Consider the following 18,528-nt stretch of genomic DNA (forward strand, 5'->3'; position numbering starts at 1 on the left):
CGTTACAAGTCCCCGGGGCGGCGACACCGCTGCGTGAAGTTGAAGTTAGTTGGGGCCCACAGTGGGCCAGAAGACCGGTGGAGGCGGCCAAAACTCTAGACGCGTTTTGAGCTCCAGAGTCGCGGAAAAGGACTATCGAACCGAACGTGTGACCCCACCAATGGATCCCTCGTTCGGAGAGCAATCCGTTGGTGGGATCACACGTTCGGTTCGAGTCCCATTCAGCGACTCTGGAGCTCAAAACGCGTCCGAGATTTCGACCGCCTCCACCGGTCTTCCGGCCCACTGTGCGGCCGCCGCGTGTGTGGAATGTCTTCGTCCTTCGTTACGAAGGGACGGCGCGGTTCGGCTCGCTCTCGCGCACGATTATGTGGGGAATTCGGGCCGGCATCATTTCCCATCACGCCACGGCACGCCACGGCACGGCACTCCACGGCAAGGCACGCCACGGCACGGCAAAGCACTCCACGGAGAAGAGAAGACTTTACGGGAATACGAACGGCCATGCACGCAAGCAAGCAACTGCAGCCCGATGCAGTGCAAAAAAAAACAGAGACTTTATTTTTTAAGTTATTTTGTTTTTGTTGAATGTCATTTCGCTTCGTCCAACATTTTATGCGCCCCTCAAAAATTCTTAGAAAATATTTTTCCATTTTTTCAGAGTTTTTAAAATTAATTTTTGAAAAGTGAATAAATTTTTACATTCATCACACAAAATTTGAGCGCATTCCACATTCAGGTGTCTGAAACGTCTGTTAGTGGGCATCATCTGTTTGCTAAAACACCGGAAGTCTACCACATTCTGCCACAATCATTAAACACTAAATTTTACAGTGGTTTATTTAAAATTTTCTTTTTTAGTGTAGAGCAGAAGTGAGCCTGCGTGGCGCTGTTGTTCCCCTTCGGTGGTCTCTGGGACGAGGCGGCCGCCGTGTCTTTTCCGTGAAGCGATGCGAGTGTTGTCCGCCGCTGACCGCATGTTGCCCCTGCACTGGCACCACTGCACTGTGGGCCGCAGGCCTGATGCACGTTGGCTGCCATGCTGCCATTGTGCTCCCATTCATTGAGGCGAGTGGTTTGAAGGGGACGCAACACTCGACTGTGGGACGCCACGCCACTGGAACGCGATTCTTGGTTCCTCGGCTCCTTGAAATTGCCTACATTCAGGGGACAACATACAGCGCTGCGCCACGGACCCGCGGGAACTACTGATATGGCGGGAGGTTTTGAACTTGGAACATATCAAAAAAGGTTTGGGAAGTAAATTTTGATCCGTATGACCTTAATTCTAATGAAGATGCCCCATGATAAAATATTGTGGCCTAAAGTGGATCCCAGGCACATGATTGACTACTTTTTGGTTTTTCCCAAGAGCTCGGGTTGGGGTGGTCCGACTAAAGCTTTCTCACATCTTTTATTTTAGACCTAATTTTTTTTCTTTAATTATTGATTGACTATTTCTTTGTTTTGTGATCACTGATCATGTTAACCTAATGTTTCTTAGAACTTCAATGTAACTTCTTCTTGAACAATTGAGTGAAAAACTTACTTATGCAGCTTTTTTCTTTGACTTTTTGTGCGCAAATGAAGTGAAAAACTAATATTCCCCACCTTAATTTAGAAATTGTTTTTATTAAATCTTAATATATACTAACAAATTTTTCACATGCTCGCCCTTACTATCACAGTTAAAGAAATTATGGCTGTAGTGTCGATTTCTTTATAAACTGTGATAAGGGCGAGCAAGTGGCAATTGGTTAGTTTATTTAAGATTTAATTAATACAAACTTTGAACGAAGGTGAGAAACATCAATTTTTTTCTTCATTTGCGTACAAAAAATGAAAGAAAAAAGCTGCATTAATAAGTTTTTCACTCAATTGTTCAAGAAGAAGTAACATTGCAGTTCTAATGAAACAGTAGGTTAACATGATCAGTGATCACAAAACATACAAAAGAAGTCAATCAATAATTCAAGAAAAAGCAGTAGGTCTAAAAAAAAAAAAGATGTCGAGAAAGCTTTAGTCGGACCACCCCAACCCGAGCTCTTGGGAACACCAAAAGTAGTCAATTTATGTGCCTGGGATCCACTTTAGGCCACAATATTTTATCATGGGAAGCATCTTCATTAGAATTAAGGTCATACAGATCAAAATTCACTTCCCAAACCTTTTTTGATATGTTCCAAGTTCAAAATCTCCCGCCATATCAGTAGTTCCCGCGGGTCCGTGAGGTAGCGCCACGGGTCGCCGATGTTAGCAGCAGGCCAGAGGAAGGTAGAATACGCCCGCTCGTTCTGGCAAGGGGGTCCCAGAACACAGAGGACCGTTGGAGGCGGCCAAAACTCTAGACGCGTTTTGAGCTCCAGAGTCGTTAAACAGGACTCGAACCGAGTGTGTGACTCCACCAATGAATTCCTCGTTCGGAGAGCAATGCGTTGGTGGGGTCACACGTTCGGTTCGAGTCCCATTTAGCGACTCTGGAGCTCAAAACGCGTCTAGAGTTTTGACCGCCTCCACCGGTCTTCTGGCCCACTGTGCAGAGTCGAGCCCCTGCCCTGGCCCCAGCTGCAGCCCGGTGTGCGTGGTCGCGGCCAACGATTTCGCACCTCTGTTGTCTTATCGATGAATGTGTGTGACCAGCGACCCGACGAGGTCGGGGCTGTAATCTCTCACCTTTTATGATGTCGCTACACCTGCTCGTGCTCCCGGCAGCAAAACCAATGACTTTGTTTCTCTCTCTCTCTCTCTCTCTCTCTCTCTCTCTCTCTCTCTCTCTCTCTCTCTCTCTCTCTCTCTCTCTCTCTCTCTCTCTCTCTCTCTCTCGATCCTTGTCTCTGTGTGAGAGTGAGTGAGGGAACGAGTGAGAGAGATGTGTGAGGGTCAGGGTCAATATTGACGGTCGGCTCGTTTTCAATAGCAGGCTAGCCCACTGCTAGCCCTCTGCATTGCGATATGCATTGCCTATGTTGTCTATGGCGATATCCCACTTTGTAGTGGTGCTGCAGACCGCTGCGGAGCGCCAGCTGCCGTTTCCGTTGCACAGTGTGCCGACACGCCACCTGCGCGGTTTGTTTACGTACTTCCAGTGTGGGCGGACCGGAGGGACTCGACTTTTATTGAATGGTACCCAGATTGGTCTACAAAGTCAAGTCAGCCGAATGGCAAAATAATCCGCCGAGCAAGAGTGCGACTTAAACTTTCAGGTTTCATCTTTTTGGCACGTAAAGTACTGAAACAGTTTGCAGACCGGTGCACGTGCACGGTAAAAACGGTTCCTTGTTTCCCAAGGAACTCCCTGGAAATCGCTTACGTCTTTACCATAGGCTTCCTGGGAAAACCAGGAACCGTGTCTTCAAGGTTCTCGGAGTGAAAGTATTCATAAATAACTGCAAGCGGATTCCGTAAAACATTTTTTTTGCCGTGTTCCTTGGCAGAAGAAGGGGAGAGCGAATGGGATGAGAGGGGCAGGGCACGGCACGCGCCCCGATTGGTCCAATGCAGTTATCGGCCCACAGTCCCAATGGCATCAGCGAGGCTTGCAGCAAGGGGTCCGCCTGGAGCCTCAAAGGCAGGCAGTGACGAGCCCAGTGTCTTTCCTAGTTTTATCCACACGAGCCACGCTCAGTGGGCCAGAAGACCGGTGGAGGCGGCCAAAACTCTAGACGCGTTTTGAGCTCCAGAGTCGCTAAATGGCACTCGGACCGAACGTGTGACCCCACCAATGGATTGCTCTCCGAACGAGGAATCCATTGGTGGAGTCACACGTTCGGTTCGAGTCCTGTTTAGCGATTCTGGAGCACAAAACACGTCTAGAGTTTTGGCCGCCTCCACCGGTCTTCTGGCCCACTGTGCCACGCAGCGACACCGCGCAGGCCGCCTCCGAACGGCGCTTTCATCGCTCTGTCTCTCTCGCACTCATGGGGCGTCCCGTAGGGGGTGCGAGAGAGACAGAGCGACGAGGCGCAGCGGCGGCTCCCCTTTCGTCTTGCATAGCGGCGTGCAGCGGCCCGTGAGCAGCCTAGCCGCGACCCGCCAGCCCCGCGCCAGCCCCGCGCCAGCCACCCAAAACAGTATAGTTTTACATTTGCGCAATCACTTTTCAAAGGAGTCAAAAGCTGGAACGGGCGGCGGGGAGGGCGTGCAAGTTGCCGAGGGGAGGGGAAGGGAAGGGAGGGGAAGAGAGGGGAAGGGAGGGAGGGGAAGGGAGGGGAGGGGAGGGGGAGGCTCAGCTTTTGATTGCCCGGCGACGGCGTCGCGCGGAATCGGGAGGCGTACAGCGTCGTCCTCGCCTAATTGACCGTAATGCTCCTCCCCTCCCCTCCCCCTCCCCTCCCCTCCCCTCCCGGTGACCGCGTCGCTATCTCCGCCTTTGAATGAGTGACTGACAGACAGTCGCATAACTTTGCGATACCATGTCGTCGTCGCTTTTTGTCTGCGGGCAAGCCCAAGGCAAGCCGAGCCAAGCCGCGGTCCCGCGCCGTCCTACCCCTTTCCCCGTCTTATTACCCCCCCCCCCCTTTTTCCCTGTGCCCCCGCCACTCTGCGGGGTCGGCAGTCGGCATCTCCCAGTCAGCGATGCAGACGCCTGAAAAGCGAAGAAAACTATCCAGAAGTTGACAGTGGCGTGAACTACAGCAAGGGGGAGTTTCAGGGGTCGAGAACCCCTTTCTTTTGATGGGTAGGCCATTCCGTATTGCGGCAAACGGAGCAGCCGGCGGCCAAAACTCTAGACGCGCTTTGGTCTCCAGAGTCGATTTACAGGGCTAGAACCGAGCGTGTGACCCCACCAATGGATTCGTCATTCGGAGAGCAATCCATTGGTCGGGTCACACGTTCGGTTCGAGTCCCATTTAGCGACTCTGGAGCTCAAACCGCGTCGAGAGTTTTTGGCCGCCTCCACCGGTCTTCTGGCCCACTGTGCGGCCTTCAAACAAGCCAGCAGGCTGCACCACTGGAAGCTGAACCTCTTCTCTCCCAGGACGGTGCATGCGTCGTGCGCCCCGAGAAGCTCCCCACGAGGATGAGCTGTCAGGCTGCCGATGTAATCTCCCTCCAAGCGGCAGCGCGGCACTGAGCCCGATCGGCCTGGATTGCCCCGGAAATGGTGGAGGCAACGCGTCGGACCATGGTGGCCGTGGTGGCCGTGGTGGCCGCGGTGGCTATGGTCGGCTTGGTCGGCGCGGTCAAACCGACACCGAGCTCGTTCTCTGGCGGTCGGATTAGACAGAGACAGCGGCAGCTAATTCGCCACAAAACTTTGTGCCGAAGCTCGCTGGAGATTTGGTGGGGCGTAGCGGCCGAGAAGTCTGGGTTCGATTCTGGACCCCCATGACGCAACAGTGATTTTTGTTTACTACGATCACCAGGACCACTTTGCACCTCCATCTTGACCTCCACAATCGCGACCATGACCACCCACGACCGCTACGACTTCGATATGACATTAGGACCAATACAACCATCACTACCGCCACGGCGACCACCACGACACCATGACCTTCATGACGCCATGACAGACAACCACGAAATGACGAGACCAAGATCATGACCTACAACCACCTGGACCATGAACAATCCGTACTGTCCCAGCATACCACTAGGACCAGCTTTCATGGAATCATCTCATGCCACGTGTTACCTGGATCGTGGTCTATCCTCGCTGGCATTAGCTGATCCATGCAAGTACCATGCAAGTACCATGCAAGTACCATGCAAGTACCATGCAAGTACCATGCCAGTACCATGCAAGTATCATGCAAGTACCATGCAAGTACCGTGCAAGTACCGCCAGTATTCTGATCGACGGTGATTAATGTAATGCACGGAGTATTACGAGGCGATTCCTATCGCTGCCCCGGGTTTGGTGTTGGGGAGGCCGGGGCCGGCCGTCTTCGAGGCGCCCTGCGTGCCCTGCGTGGTGCCTTACAAGGCCACGGCGCGGCCACGGCCAGCCGAGCGGTTTGCCGCTCTGTCCCCCTCGCACCCTGACGAGTGCGACAGAGACAGAGCGACGAAACGACTCTTCTGAACCGCCTCGGCGGGGCAGTGTCAGGGTAGGCGGCGTCGCCATGGCGTCGCCTCGCCCGCGCCATATGCAGTCCTAATGACGGCGAACGGGTCACGGGGGCACCCAGTGGTGGAGAAAGAAACCCAATGCAGAGTCAACTCCACCTCACCAAGGGCGCTGGCTGGTACGCCTTTTATAATACCTGGAGTGGCCAAAAGGGAGGCCAAATTTTACGATTTTTGATTTGACCAACTTTCTCGTAGGAATCCAGTTACCACAACGAGATTGAGCCAAGTCCACGGTTCGATCCGTTTTGCGAGCCATGATGTGTGCGAAATCCTTGTGCTTGCGAATTTGAATCCTCCAGGCCCGGCTCCTCCAGAGCCCCTGCGAGCCGAGGGGCCCAGCGAGGGGCGGCGCGAAGGGCCTGAGGACTGACTCCGAGAGTCGCTTTCGTCGCTCTGTCTCTCTCGCACTCATGGAGCGTCCCGTGTAGGAGCGAGAGAGACAGAGCGACGACAACGACTCTCGGAATCAGCCTGCAGGCGGAGGGAGGTCCGACGGAGGGAAGGGCGCCGTAAAGACGGAAGCGTATCCGTCCACGCTCGTGTCAGCTGATCTTCTTTTGTCTGCGGAAAAAGTGCGGTGGGACTTAATTGGGGCGTGTGGGGAGCGGCTAGCTAGCTGGCTGGCTGGCTGACTGACTGACCGGTTGAATGACTGACTGACTGGCTGGCTGTATGTGGCTGACTGGCTGGCTGTCTGGTGGCTGCTGACTGACTGCTGGCTGACTGGCTGGCTGGCTGCTGACTGGCTGATGACTAGCTGCTGGTGGGACTGACTGTGACTGACTGGCTGGCTGGCTGACCGATTGGCTGACTTGCTGACTGGCTGGCTGGCTGACTGACTGACTGGCTGTCTGGCTGACTGGCTCTGGCTGGCTGGCTGACTGACTGGCCGGGTCCGATCCGCTGGACGTCGTCAAGACACTGTCAAGACCGCGGTGAGGGCGGAGGGAGGGACGTCGCCGTGCCGCCCTTAAAACCAAACCAAACCGGCAGTGATGGCGCGATAGTCACACTTTCTGGCGGCGCTGCCGGCGCTGCCGTGGCCGAGTCCGAGCGTCGTCTGCCTCTGTCGCTCTCGCGGGGCGTCCCGCCGCGGTGCGAGAGAGACAGAGCGACAATCCGATACCCAATTTGTCTGAGCCCGGAGAGTAATACCGGCAATCAAAGCGCCGGCTGGAGTGCCGGGGCGGCGCTCTGGAGCCTCCAGCCTCCATGGAGCGCGCTGCCTGCGCTGCTGGAGAAAGACGTCAAGTTGAGCGTGCATACTGCATGGCCGGCAGAGCGGGCGAGGCTGAGCCTGGCCACGGCCTGGCCGGGGAGGAAGGGCGCCATAAAATGTTTCCATTAATTACGGAGACAATATCTAGTCCTGCCTAGACAGAGACAGCTAGCTCGGGACGAGGGGAGGGTCCCATCGCTTCCCTGCAGACTGATTCCGAGAGTCGTTTTCGTCGCCCTGTCTCCCTCGCACTCGCGGGGCGTCCCGGATAGGTGCGAGAGGGACAGAGCGACGAAAAACGACTCTCGGAATCAGTCTGCTGTCGGAATCACGACAGCGAGCAAGTCGGCGGAACGGGCGAAGCGGGACAGCGCGGGAGACGGCTGCAATTTGCACCGCGTGCACTACTGCAGTTTGACGGCCTCCTTGATGACCTCCTCGACGGCGACCTGGACGGCCACCTTGACGGCCACCTCGGAGTGCGCTCCGCTCCAGCTTCGCTCCGGCTTCACTCATTAGCAAGTTTGGCAAACGCAGCAGTTCCAGCCGCGGCCACGCCCCTCAACGTCAAACCAGCAAGAGAAGAGTCAAGCGTCGCTGCTCGAGGAAACTTTTAACACGAGAAGAAAACGATTCCCTTTTGTCGAGTTGCCCACCGCGCCCCGCCCCGCCCCGCCCCGCCTGGTGCGGTGCACCACTATTTATTTGTGGCAGAGTGTGTCGTTGTCATCGCGGCGGGCCGTACGTCTTCCTTCCACTGCCACACGAAATTAATGTTTTCACACAATCTGTTACACTGCCGCGTCTTGAGCGTTTCCTGTCCCCTTTGTCGCCTTTTCCGTGTGGTTCGTCTTTTGTCGTTCCATGTCGCCCAGCAGACGACGCCCGCGGCCAGGGCGGAACCGGGGCGGGTGTCGCTGGGCCAGTAGGGCTTTAGGATGTACAGATTACTTGCAGTGTAGGCCAAGGCCAAGAAAATGTTCAAAAAGTTTGCTCTTGGAGATGCTCCTTCCTCAATCCAGAGAATTAGATGGTCTTGAAATAGGTGAAAGTACTAGACTCACGCTCAAAGAGTGATACTCTTGTAAGACAAGGACCCACTTTCCTTAGTGATCACCAAGAAAAGTGGGTCCTTATGTCAAAATAAAAAATTCTAATTTTCTTTCGCACAGGAAATTTAATGTATGGAATTACCGCGTTGGTCTTGTGAGGCATTGTAATTTTTCATTTTCATGTGTCCTAATCCTTGCGTTGTCGCGTCTGTTGCAGGTGGGTGCCCCGCGAGTGAGGTGACTGTCGCAAAACGTCCTTGAGTGTCCAAGGCGAGGTGCTTCGGGCCCGTGAACTTAGAGATGTCCTACAGCCCGGGTCTCACAGCTAGAGTCCTCCAGTGTTATGGCCAACTTCGAGTCCTCCAGTGCAGTCCCCCAGCTAGAGTCCTCCCAGTGTAAGGGCCCATGCTAAGAGTCCTCAGCAGTCCACAGCTAGAGTCCTCCAGTGTAGGGCCACAGCTAGAGTCCTCCAGTGCAGTCCCACAGCTAGAGTCCTCCAGTGTAGGCCCTTAGCTAGAGCCAGAGTCCTCCAGTGAAGTCCCACAGCAAGAGTATTACTAGTGTATTCCCAACAAGAGTCCTCCAGTGCAGGCCCAAAACTAGAGTCCTCCAGTGTAGGGCCAAAACTAGAGTCCTCCAGTGTAGGGCCAAAACTAGAGTCCTCCAGTGTAGGCCCAAAACTAGAGTCCTCCAGTGTAGGTCCAAAACTAGAGTCCTCCAGTGTAGGCCCAAAACTAGAGTCCTCCAGTGTAGGCCCAAAACTAGAGTCCTCCAGTGTAGGCCCAAAACTAGAGTCCTCCAGTGTAGGCCCAAAGCTAGAGTCCTCCTGTGTAGTCCCACAGAGTCCTCCGGTGTAGAACTGACGCCACGACGGCTCCTTTCTTCATGGTCCTCCTCTGCTGGTGCTGGTCCTCCCTAGTCTCCCCCAGGGTCGCATAGTCGCACTGCATTAGCCACTCCGTTCCACTCCGTTCTGCTCGCGTCATAACGAGAGCGGAATCACAGACGTATCGGGTCGCCACTCCCCGAGGGAGCGGCCGGGAAAAACTCGCTGAAAAATTCAGCAACTTTTTGAGAGAGAAGAAACGCTACCGTCAACACGGACTGGCTGAACGCGCAGTGACGTATGTGAAGCGACTTTTATCAATCTCGAATCGAATCGAACTCTCGAAAATTTCTCCGAGTATTTTGATTTAGATTCGAGCTCGAATCCATTGAGAAACATTAGTGCCTCAAACAGGATAAAACAAGCACTTTTTTTTACTCTTTCGACTCGCTAAACAATTCCAATTAATCAATTTTCCTTCTTGTATCGTTTTGGAAGTATTCACCCTCACTACACAGCAATAGCTATTAATAGCATAAATCCGTGCGAAATTTCGTACAAACTTCCCAGGCGTGCGCAAAATTGAGTGCGAGAGTGTACAAAAATTGGCACATAGGGAATGTGTGTCGTAGACAGTATGCTGCATGAAGCGGCAGGTGCATTAAAAGCGAAAGGAGAGAAAAAGAGGGAGGTGAGGAAAAAATTTAAAAAAGAACACGTCATTCCGACGCTTGCTACGCTTGTACCTCGGCGCGTACCTCCGGCCTCAAATGCCCGGGGGACATTATCCCGCCAGGAATGCCCGGCCCTTCGGAGCCGTTCCGTCGCTCTGTCTCTGTCGCACTCGCGGGGTTCTCCATGAGGGTGCGAGAGAGACAGAGCGACGAACCGCTCTTCTGAATCGCCAGGCTGGACCAAGGGCGTCGCCGCCGTGGCGGTGGCGGCGGTGGCGGAGGTAGTAGCAGCAGCCTGGCCCAGGGCACCCAGGGGGAGCGTCATGCTCCACTGGATATCACACTCGTAAACGGATCATCTCACTACATTCATCCCGGACCTGCTCCCCTCCTCGCCCTGGACGCGGCCACGCAGCCTGCCGAGGAAAAACTAATAAATACAACCTGCACGTCTGCATCGCGTCTCGATTGCTTACACACTTCTTTTCTCTCTTTTTCCACCGCCCTCCTCGGCTTCGGGAGGTGCGCCAGGTTTCCCTGAAAGGCGAAAAAGTCGGACTTTTTTCTCTGATGCATTTTATTTTCTTGCGGCGTGTGTAAAAACCAGCGATACAGAAAAAGTGGTGTGTTAAGCGGCGTCTCGTTTGTACCCCCCCTCCCCCTGCCCCTGCCCCTTCCCCGCCGGATGGACGCGATCGGACACAATTGAGGGGAATGATCAGTAATCCGGAGCGTGAGGCGGCTGAGGATCACTTTGAGGGAGGCCTAGCGGCCCGGCCCGCCCTGCGTCGCCCCGCCCGCGGCGGGAAGGTCGGGGGGGAGGGGGGGGGGCGGGGAGGGGGAAGGGGGGGGGGGGGGGAGGGAGGGGAGGGGAGGGGAGGGGAGGGGAGGGGGGGAGGGGAGGGGAGGGAGAGGGGCGGCCAGGGCGCCAAGCCACGCGGCCGGCGCCCCCAAGCGGAAAGATTACCTCCTGGCCGAACAGCAGATAATGGCGCAGAATCCCCCCTTCCCCCCTTCCCCCCCCTTTCCCGAACCCCGGGCCGGCCTGTGTGTGTCCCGCTGCCCTGCTTTGGCCGCTTTGGCGTGGCCCCCGCAGTGGCCCCACAGTGCCTCACCATGGCTAGGGATGTAAGAGCAAGTAATTTACCGGTAAAGAATGGTAAAATTACGGTAAAATACGATATTTCACGCAGTCCCCAGGAAAATTAGTATTTTTTGGTAATTTTGAAACTATTTTTAATTTTGAAATAAGCGGTCCGCAAAGTTTGTCAAAACAGCATCAAATGTGTAGAAATCGTCGTTTGGGCTGACTTTGGGCAGCCACTGCGTCCAATCTAAGGTGGCTAATCGCTCTCCCTCAACAGGTGGGTACTCTTTGGGCCTTCCTTTAGAACACCTTTGTTACGGAGTGCGATTAGCCACCTTAGTTTGGGAGCGGCTTTGCAGCAAAGTTGGTCGAAGCGGTATCAAATGTGCAGAAATCGTCGTTTGGGCTGATTTTTGGGGCCACTGCATCCAATCAAAGGGTGGCTAATCGCTCTCCCTCAACGGGGTGGTGGTCTTTGGGCCTTCCTCTAGAACACCTTTGTTACGGAGTGCGATTAGCCGGCTTAGTTTGGGAGCGGCATTGCAGCAAAGTTGGTCGAAACGGTATCAAATGTGTAGAAATTGTCGTTTGGGCTGACTTTGGGCAGCCACTGCGTCCAATCTAAGGTGGCTAATCGCTCCCCTCAAGGGGTGGGTGGTTTTTGGGGCCTTCCTTTAGAACACCTTGTTACGGGGTGCGATTAGCCGGCTTAGTTTGGGAGCGGCATTGCAGCAAAGTGGTCAAAACGGTATCAAATGTGAAGAAATCGTCGTTTGGGCTGATTTTGGGGCAGCCACTGCGTCCAATCTAAGGTGGCTAATCGCTCTCCCTCAACGGGTGGGTGGTCTTTGGGCCTTCCTTTAGAACACCTTTGTTACGGAGTGCGATTAGCCGGCTTAGATTGGGAGCGGCATTGCAGCAAAGTTGGTCGAAACGGTATCAAATGTGAAAAAATCGTCGTTTGGGCTGACTTTGGGCAGCCACTGCGTCCAATCTAAGGTGGCTAATCGCTCCCCCTCAACGGGGTTGGTTTTTGGGGCCCTTTCCTCTAGAACACCTTTGTTACGGACTGTGATTAGCCGCCTTAGTTTTGGAGCTATCGCAGCAAAGTGGATCTAAATGATAAAATTTTACTGTAACCAAATATACCGTATAATACAGTAAAATACCGTATTTTACCGTTATTTACGTAACTTTGAATCTCACCGGTATTTTTCATCCCTAACCATGTCCTCACAGTGCCCCGCCAGACACCCGTCCTGGAAGGTCCTGGAAGCGCCACCAAGTCACCGCTTTTCCTGCGCGTCTTTGCAGACCAGTTTGCTACTCGCCACCTATCATCCGCCCCTTACCAGTCACCCTCCCTCTATCCCGCCTTTCACCAATCACATTCCCATTCCGGTCACCTGCCCTTCACCAGTCACCCTCGCTTCACCAGTCACACCATTCCTTCACTCACCAGTCACTCTCCCTTCACCAGTCACCCTCCCTTCACCAGTCACCCTCCCTTCACCAGCTTCAACCCTTCACCCACCCACACGCGCGCGCACACACACACGCTCACTCTCCGCCTGCATGCCCCCGCCCCGCTTCCTTGCGGTGACTTGATCCCCTTGTGCTGCTAGCTGCCCCTTGCTGTCCGGCGGGCTGTCCGGCGGGCTGTCCGGCGCGCGTCGGCCCTCGCTGTGATTGGCGGTGGCGGACAGAAAGCCGGCCAATCGGATTCGATGAAGCTCGTTGCCGCCCCCGCAGTAAAGCCCAGCCAAGCCCCGTCGGCCGCCAGCCTGCGCCAGCCGACCAGTGGCCGCGCGAGCCCTTAATCCTTCGGCGGGGCCGGGGCCTAGCCGCTAGGCCCACCATCTTCGGCTCACTCGCGAAAAACGTTTTCCTCGTCCGCAGGGGATTTTTGCCTGCTTCAGCGTGGCAGCACTGTAGCATGTCCTGTTGTGCGCGGTGCCGTGGCTCCAGCGCCGCTCCAGCTCGCTCCAGCGCCGGGGCCGCGGCCGCGAATCTTTCCATGTTGATGACACATAAATGAATAGCCGGATAACAAATGACTGGGCTCCCCTCCCTCCGCTCGGCCTTGCTGGGCTTGCTAGGCCGTGCCCTCCGTCTCCGACAGTGCGAGCGAGCGCGAGGCATCACCGCCAGACTGATCCCAAGTCGCTCTGTCTCTCTCGCACCTATACGGGACGCCCCATTAGTGCGAGAGAGATGGAGCATCGAAAGCGACGGGCCTCACAAAACAGGCTCCGGTCCTTGCGACTTGTTTCGCCACCCGTTCAGACACTCCCCCTCCCCTCCCCTCCCCCTCCCCTCCCCAGCACGCCGCGCTCTCAATAAGTAACAAGTACCGCGGGATGAAAAGAGCAGCAGACTGATTCCGAGAGTCGTCTTCGTAGCGCTGTCTCTCTCGCACCCACACGGGACGCCCCATGAGTGCGAGAGAGACAGAGCGACGAAGGCGACTCTCGGAGCCAGTCTGCAGCTTTCTGCAGCGGTGCCCGGGTGTCGTCCTCGAACCTCCGAACCGTCTCTCCTCCGTCTCGGTTTTCGATTGGCAGTGGCGTCGCGCGTCAAAGTTTCGGCATCTCGGCGTTTCGGCTCGCGCTGCTGACTGATGCCGAGGGTCGTTTTCGTCTCTCTCGCTCCCATTAGGAACGTCCAATGAGCGCGAAAGAGACCGAGCATTTGAAACAACTCTCGGGATCCAGCTCTAGCGCCAGCTTCCACCCCTTGGCCGTGGCCGAGGCGTGGCGTTGCATGGCGTGGCGTGGCATGGCGTGGCGTGGCGTGGCGTGGCGTGGCATGGCGTGGCGTGGCGTGGCGTGGCGTGGCGTGGCGTGGCGTCCCCAGGAGACACGACCGTGCTTTTCCTTTCCCTTTGTCGCAAACTCGCTGGTTAATTAGACGGCACTAATTTTTGTTGACGAACCGCCGCCGCCACTCCGTGCCACTCCCTGCCACGCATGCGTCCTCGCTTCTCGTGTGGGGCAGGGAAGGGGTGGCCGACCCGACCTAAGGCAGCCAGGCCCTGCACTGTAGACTGATTCCGAGAGTCGGTTTCTCGCGCACCTAGTGGCGACGCCCCTTGAGTGCGAGAGAGACAGAGCGACGAAAACGAGTCCTAGACAGTCTGCTATGGAACCGAACGTGTGACCCCACCAATGGATTGCTCTCCGATCGAGGAATCCATTGGTGGGGGTCACACACGTTCAGTTCGAGTCCCATTTAGCGACTCTGCTGGACCTCAAAACGCGTCCAGAGTCTTGGCCGGCGGCGCCGGTCTTCTGGCCCACTGTTGGGCGACGGTTTCGAACGGCTGCCTAGCGTGAAAAGTGCCATCGACGCCGTTTGACCCAAGACGGGGACGTCGGGGACGGGCGAGCCGCCGAGGGGAGAGGGATGCTGTGGGCGCCGGGCTGCGCGCTGAGCCGCGTTGAGCGGTGCTGGCCTCACCATGCCCATTCCCCGACCGCCCTCCGACCGCCAAGCACTGCGTCAGCATGTCCTTGTCGTCCTCGTCGTCCTCGCCGTCCTCGTGTGGGGCCGCGGCCGCGATACACCCCATGTGCAAAGAGCGCGGGGCGGGGCGGGGCTGAGGGGTTGCGAGGGTGCAGAGAGGGCGAGGGCTGTAGACTGATTCCGAGAGTCGTTCTCGTCGCTCTGTCTCTCTCGCACCTATACGAGACGCCCCATGAGTGCGAGAGAGACAGAGCGACGAAGACGACTCTCGGAATCGCTGGCCCATGGGCTGGCCGTGGCGCCCGGCAGAGGGCCAGAGCCAAACGGCCAACCGGCCTGCCGGTCCAGCAAACCACACCTCGCGTCACACAATCAGATTGCAAATCAAGCTAGATAGGATTTTTCATGTTTTCAAGACTGCCCAATTTTTTTTGCGATCGCCATCAGCGGTTTCTTTCTTTTTGGCACCGCGCAGGGCGTCCATATTCAAAAAATGAGGGGGAGGTTGCTTGCTATTTGCCTTTGATGTCTGTAGTGTATGTTGTTTTTATTGGCATGTTGTTGGTTGTTGTGGTTGTGTTGTTGTTGTGGACGTCTGTTGCATGATGTTGAGGATTGAGGCTAGAGTGAATCCAGAATTGTGGAAGCGGTCAACGTTGCAGAGTGCCGTGCCAAACAAGATAGACGTGGTCAAATCCGTCCGGGTCGCACAAGGGCTGCTCAGAAGAGGTGGAAATCACGCGCGTACTAGTCGGGCACCGTGTGTTAGTTTAGCGTAAAAATATGATAATAGACATGATAATAAGCATGAATTGTTTAATAAATTTTTATTTAGAAGTCCGAATTTTATGTATGAACTGAAGTATTGTTCGGTAGGCGTAATAAGCTTCGTACATCACAAAGCACGTAATAGGTGATTAGTAAAACGTCATCAATTTTTTTGCTTAAGAATGATTACCCCGGCTGCAAATCAGATGCATATGGTTCCCACTATTGCAACTGGTGTTGGGGGCTTCCGCCTTTGGTCAAGTGATCGCATCAAGGGGTACTTAATGTTGGAATCGGGCGACGCACTAAGATGATGGACCTGGCCCGACCTCAATCCGGCCGCATTTTTACAATTTGGCCAGATCGGTATCTCCAAAAACGGGGGTCACTTTTCGGACTTAAAAATCTTATGATCTAGGGACTTGTCAGGGATTGGTCTTATGCAAGATTGGAACAGGGTCGGTAAAGGGGGTCCAGGAGCCCGACTTCGTCTATTAGTCCATCAGGATCTTGAAAAAAGGGGGTCGACCGACTGAAAATTTTCTTAAGTTTTGGATAGGTCTTGGCAAGACCTTTAACGAGGGGTCGGAAGGGGGGTCCAGGAGCCGCCTTTCTAGAAACTGAAGAGTGCATGGCATGCTCCTCCTAGGAGTCAACCACAAAGCACACTCTTTCCCCAAAAGCATGCTTGCAAGCACACTCTTCCCAGGAGCATGCTTGGCAAGCACGCTCTTCCCGGGAGCATGCTTGCAAGCAAGGAGAGTGCTTGAAAGCATGCTCCTGGGAAAGGTGCTTGCAAGCATGCTCTTGGGGAAAAGTGTGCTTGCAAGCATGCTCTTGGGAAGAGTGTGCTTTGTGGTTGACTCCTAGGAGGAGCATGCCATGCACTCTCTTCAGTTTCTAGAGTTCATGAGTTATGGGAAAAAGTGCGACGGACTCGTTTTGCGCTCCTGCTGTGCCTCTATTGCAAGGAGTTGCAGTAGCATGGCAAATATGGGTATTTTCGGAATGAGGGCGAAGAGACAAATGAAATAGGCATATTCTAAGGACAGTTGGAGTAAAAAGTGTAAGGACTATTGCATATTGTGAATAGAAGGGCGGGCCTAAGTCACGATGGTACATCGATAACTTTGCTTTACCCGCTCACGGTGTAGTGTGTGATGCGAGCGGGCCGAAGGCCCGGGCCTTCGACTGGCCAAGTTGGGTCTGAAGCGAGGGCCGAAGGCCCGAGAAAAGGCCGCCGGCAGGCCAAGCTGGGCCGGCCCCCTGTCGAACCGAGTTGCCGGCGCAGCGAAGCGGAGCTGGCAACTCGGTTCGACGGAAGGGCGGGCCCTAGCTTGTTTGTTTTTTTTGTTTGCAGCTTTTGTCGTCGTTGTTGTTGTCAGTGGCGTGCGCATAAATTTCAAAAAAGGGGGGAGGGAAGTCGTGTTGTTTGCCTACCTTTGCTCTGAATGTCCTGTCCAGTGTCAATCTTTTTTTATTGAAAAAGGGGGGGGGGGCATGCCTCTTGGCCTTCCCCCTGTGCATACCACTGTTGTGGTTGTTCTTGTTCTTGTTGTTGACGTTCTTGTTGCGATGTGTTGCAGGTTCCGCACGTGCCTGAAGGTCGCCGGCAACGGTCCCGCCAATCTTGTGGGCAAGCTGTTCTTCAACGTGGTGCAGACCAAGTGCTTCGTGCTCAAGCCCAAGAAGACGTGCCTCAAGACGTCGTGGTGGGGCAAGTGCATCAAGTGGCAGGTCAAGAAGCAAGCGCACCTCAGAGACAACACGCCGTACTAGGCGCGCCCGCGTGTGTTTATGTGTGTTGTGCGTGAATGAATGAATGAATGAATGAATGAATGAATGAATGAATGAATGAATGAATGAATGAATGAATGAATGAATGAATTTTGAAATGTATGAACTGTAAAGTTATTGTAAAGTAAGCGCTGGTGTAAAGTATGAATAGATCTTTCAGTGACAGTCCAACAAACACGTGAATAGTCCGTGATTCGAAAGTCAAAAGCCAAAAAATTCAATTTTTTCTGGTTGAAAAAAATATTACTAATGAAATCAGAATGATATTCCCCTGTAAGCGATTCTCGTGTTTGTTTGGGAGCCGCTTCACGTTCCTTTGTCGTCAAGTTGATCGCATCAACGGAAAACTTTAACCAAAATGTTGAAATTGGTCCCCCGCACTGAGAGAGGCAACCCCCGTCAACTCCCCAGCAAATTTTTCTAGTTTCACTCGGATGCTGTATTCTCCCTTAACGGAAGCTTCACTTTTCTGAGTAGGGTGTCTTAGAAATCTTGATGGATCTGGGACTCTGTGCAGGGGTTGTAGTTTTCTTAGTGTGAGGGACCACTGCTTAGTCAAATTGTAAATATTTGTAATTATGTAATTTAGTGAGTGAATGTGAGTGTTGGAACGACGCATTTCGGGATAAGTTGCTGAAGATAAATCTCTCATCAAATGAATTCGCGTGTTCGACACCCACAGAGGTTTTGCCCTGTGCGCCTGGAAGATAGGCCAACCCGGTTCACAAGGCTTGGTTCACAGCACAGCCTACCCCTTCATTACTATGGCGCTCTGGGTGCCTCTAAAGAAGTTTTATTTCGAAGTCAGTGAAATGAGATCCCAATTTATGTCCAACATGAGCAAGAGGGTATCGACGAAGATGCCTTAGTGGAGCTCGCATTCACTTCAAATTTTTACAGTCCACTTTGGAGGCGAAACTACCATGGATTTTGGTATGGTCGGAGAATGGGGAATAATAAGTCAGTATTATGATGGGTTGTAAGCTCTGTAAGTAGAAATGTCTATTTGTGTATTTGGACTTACGGTTGAAATGACAATAATAGTGGAAAGAAGCGGGTAGATATCGTTAAGTATGACGAGATGAGCTTGCAGCCCTGTGTGTAGGTTGAATAATTTATCAATGAGAAGAACCCGTGTGTGTATTGTGTGTATATATAGCTTAAGATAGAGTCACACGTAGAAAAGAAAATCCCGCCGAGTACCGAGGGACACGGTACGTCGATTCCACGTCGAGCGGACGTCGCTTCGACTGCCATTTCCCATTCTGGTCGAGATTTTGATCGCTTTGCTGTAATGAAGGTGTTGATTGTCAGAACGCAGAGCGTGGAATCATTCACGGAGAAAATCGCTCTGCGATTGAGATGTGGTTGTATCAATGTTTTGTTACTTAATTACAATTGTTACCATCGAAGACCGATTAAAAAAAAACTGTACTTCACCTGTTCCTGTTCGTGCTTCGAATGCGAAGTATGTGCAGGGAGGAAAGGGGTAATTTTATATTAATTCAAAGGGCATTTCTGTCAAGCAGCGCTTGAGTAGTTTCTGAGACACAGATACACAAGGC

The 18,528-nt window shown here is 53.8% G+C and overlaps 1 protein-coding gene across 1 annotated transcript; it reads left to right on the top strand.

Annotated features, from left to right (window-relative positions):
* Window positions 1-16,651: 16,651 nt before the first annotated feature.
* Window positions 16,652-18,392, top strand: LOC117639543 (phospholipase A2 isozymes PA3A/PA3B/PA5-like). The gene has a single exon (XM_034375325.1). It carries the CDS (start codon window positions 16,667-16,669, stop codon window positions 16,943-16,945), a length of 279 nt encoding a protein of 92 aa, XP_034231216.1. The 5' UTR covers window positions 16,652-16,666; the 3' UTR covers window positions 16,946-18,392.
* Window positions 18,393-18,528: the final 136 nt, after the last annotated feature.

The sequence above is a fragment of the Thrips palmi genome, unplaced genomic scaffold, assembly GCF_012932325.1.
Source record: "Thrips palmi isolate BJ-2018 unplaced genomic scaffold, TpBJ-2018v1 HiC_scaffold_11, whole genome shotgun sequence".
Taxonomy (NCBI): Eukaryota; Metazoa; Arthropoda; class Insecta; order Thysanoptera; family Thripidae; genus Thrips; species Thrips palmi.